Consider the following 2556-nt stretch of genomic DNA (forward strand, 5'->3'; position numbering starts at 1 on the left):
AGAAAAAATAAAAAATTTTAAATTTTTTAAAATTTATTTTTAAAATGTTAATATGTGATAATGATAAATACTATGAGTTTTCAAATGACAATTATTTTATCAAGATTTATGGTATCAAAAACGTTCCAAAAATGAAAACAATTAGGCAATTATCAAAACAATTAGGCAATTATCGTACAAATTAAATAAAAAAATAATAAATTAATATATCATCTATTTTTTTTAAATGGTTGTTATGTGATATAATTATAAACTCTCATTAGTGCATTTTTTAATGTGATAAAATGGTTTGCATACATTAGTTGCCATAACAAATGATGAAGCTTGTTACATCTTGACCGTAACTACTATTACTCTCTAACAAATGGGTTTTTCATTCTTTCAAGATGTTATCAATATTTCTTGATTAGATAAGTATTCACAATTGATAGCTCGGTATTAATTAATTTATATAAATATCAATCTATTGACCAGCAGATCTCTTATATAGCAATACTTAATTTTTGTACTTTGAAAAGGTCAAATCTTTTTAACATTTTCAGTATAAGATGAAATAAAATATAAAAAATATAAAATATAACTTCATCAGTTCAAATAATATCTTATTATTATAAAATAAGATCAAAATAACTAAGTATAAAATAACTTCAACAGTTCAAATCAGTATGATAATACAGCTGTAATGCTTCATTAATTAATAATTATTGATATTAACTAAGATAAAAAAATCACTAAGTATATTAATTGTTATTAAATATTCACGTATTAAAATATCGACCATTCATGAAAACGAATTGATAAGTTGCATCCAAAAAAATATGGTAGGAGTGAAATCCTCTTGTCTTGCTCTCAATATAATCAATATAAATTTATAAATTTATTAAGACTTTAATTGGTAATGTAGAGTGGGGAAAAGCTGAAATGAAACACAGAAAAATAAGCTTTATCATATTCACATATGGAACTTCACAGATATAAATATAAAAGTAAAGTTCTTTTGGTTTATTTACGTAAATATGTATCCTTCTTTTGATTTCAATGGCAATTGTATCTTCGAATAGACTTCCATACATTAAGAATAAATCTCTCTATGAACAGTATGAACGGATTTTATGTATGATATCCACATGATTAAGGAATTAAGTAATTGTTGTTGTCTTCTTAGGCGAATTCCCTTCTAGCGGGCATCATTATGAATTCAATAATTAAAATCATAACAAATTTCGGAATGCGTAAATGCAAATTTTATTGGAATTATATTGTGCAATGCTATGAAAGGACAGTAAATATGCCTTTCAGTTGTTCTTACAGTCACAATATCTTATTCTCTGACTGCTTATTAGACAATAGTCTTCTCCATCAGAGCTGGGCATGGTTGATATCGTAAGCATCAGAATCATCAAGCTTCAGCTTAACTAGTTCGCTGATATCATGTGGATAGGCGTCCTTTGGTGACTGACGTTTATATGCTCTTTTTCCAAAGGCCCAAGCTTTAGCTTCAGTAAAATGGGCTCCATCCCAGTACACATAGTCACTCCTGTTGCTACATGGGAAGGAGAGGGATTTACATGGGACAGAACCAGACTCTACCTCGCAACAGCTCTTACGGGTATGTGTAAAACCTGCAAGCAAGAAAAAATAATATGGGCATCAGAGGCGTAACAAAAAGGTCGTCTTCAACCGTGAGAGAAAGAGAGCAAGGGAGGGACGGGATTCGTACCTGTATTTGTCTGATCATCAGAATCAATTTCGTAAGAGTTTATGTAGGTAAACACAGCATCAGAATGCCTATTATTAAGTTTTCTGAGCAGATCTTGAAGCTTCTCGTTGAAAATTTGAACATCGTTATTGAGCTTGTATGCGCATGAAGATGCATCTAGTTCATTGGGATTTTTTTGGATGTTGGACGGCATACATCCTACCCGAACAAGTCCGAACACAACTATCTTTCTTGCTCCTGAGCAATACAGTTTCTGGCAGCAGTGGAAAAAAAAACGGATTGAAGTAGGGCTGTTTGTTAGTTTCCATTCACGTCAAACATTAATTTGTTGTTTTACAAGAGACATTAAGTAGGGCTAACCTCCAGCTGAGTTTCATAAGTTTCAATGAGAAGTTGAGCATATTCTTCAGGAGTATATAACTGGCTGCTATTGTAGCCGTCCAAGAAATAATTGTTGAGGTAGTCGTTATGGCCCATATCAGACACATAGATGCATTGGCTTAAGTACTTCCTAGCAACTTCCTCGCTTCCCAAGATTTTGGCAATTCGTGAAACCGTGATATTGTGATTATATAACTGAATATTCATGGTAAATAGTTCTCCCTTGACATACACAAAAGAATCATATTAATAGTTAGCGTTGCCAAAGCATACAAGATTCATAGTACTGAATCGTATAAGGTTTTAGTTATGAAAGGCATATAATCAGCAATCACCGTAAGATAGCCAGTTAAATCAAGGATGCCAGCTCCATTCGATCCATAATTTACACCATCTAGAAAATTAGTGCAACCTCCGACACCAAAGTCCGAAATGTAACTGTCGAAACCTAATTG

At 31.7% G+C, this 2556-nt stretch overlaps 1 protein-coding gene and 1 long non-coding RNA gene across 2 annotated transcripts in view; one reads left to right on the forward strand and one right to left on the reverse strand.

Annotated features, from left to right (window-relative positions):
- Positions 1-264: 264 nt before the first annotated feature.
- On the forward strand, positions 265-1237 carry LOC105111598 (uncharacterized). Its single transcript, XR_839621.1, has 2 exons — positions 265-297; positions 1128-1237. It is a non-coding gene; the product is annotated as an uncharacterized LOC105111598 (long non-coding RNA).
- LOC105111597 (GDSL esterase/lipase At1g29660-like) overlaps positions 1164-2556 on the reverse strand; it is a 1986-nt gene continuing 593 nt past the window's right edge. Inside the window, exons 2-5 of the mRNA XM_011007004.1 lie at positions 2437-2556; positions 2081-2323; positions 1721-1973; positions 1164-1622 (exon numbers count right to left, since the gene is read on the reverse strand). The exon at positions 2437-2556 is cut by the window's right edge and continues 4 nt beyond it. Coding sequence (XP_011005306.1) covers positions 1360-1622; positions 1721-1973; positions 2081-2323; positions 2437-2556 — 879 coding nt within the window. The 3' untranslated portion in view covers positions 1164-1359. The remainder of the gene's footprint in view (positions 1623-1720; positions 1974-2080; positions 2324-2436) is intronic.

The sequence above is a fragment of the Populus euphratica genome, unplaced genomic scaffold (assembly GCF_000495115.2).
Source record: "Populus euphratica unplaced genomic scaffold, PopEup_1.0 scaffold302.1, whole genome shotgun sequence".
In the NCBI taxonomy this organism is placed as follows: domain Eukaryota; kingdom Viridiplantae; phylum Streptophyta; class Magnoliopsida; order Malpighiales; family Salicaceae; genus Populus; species Populus euphratica.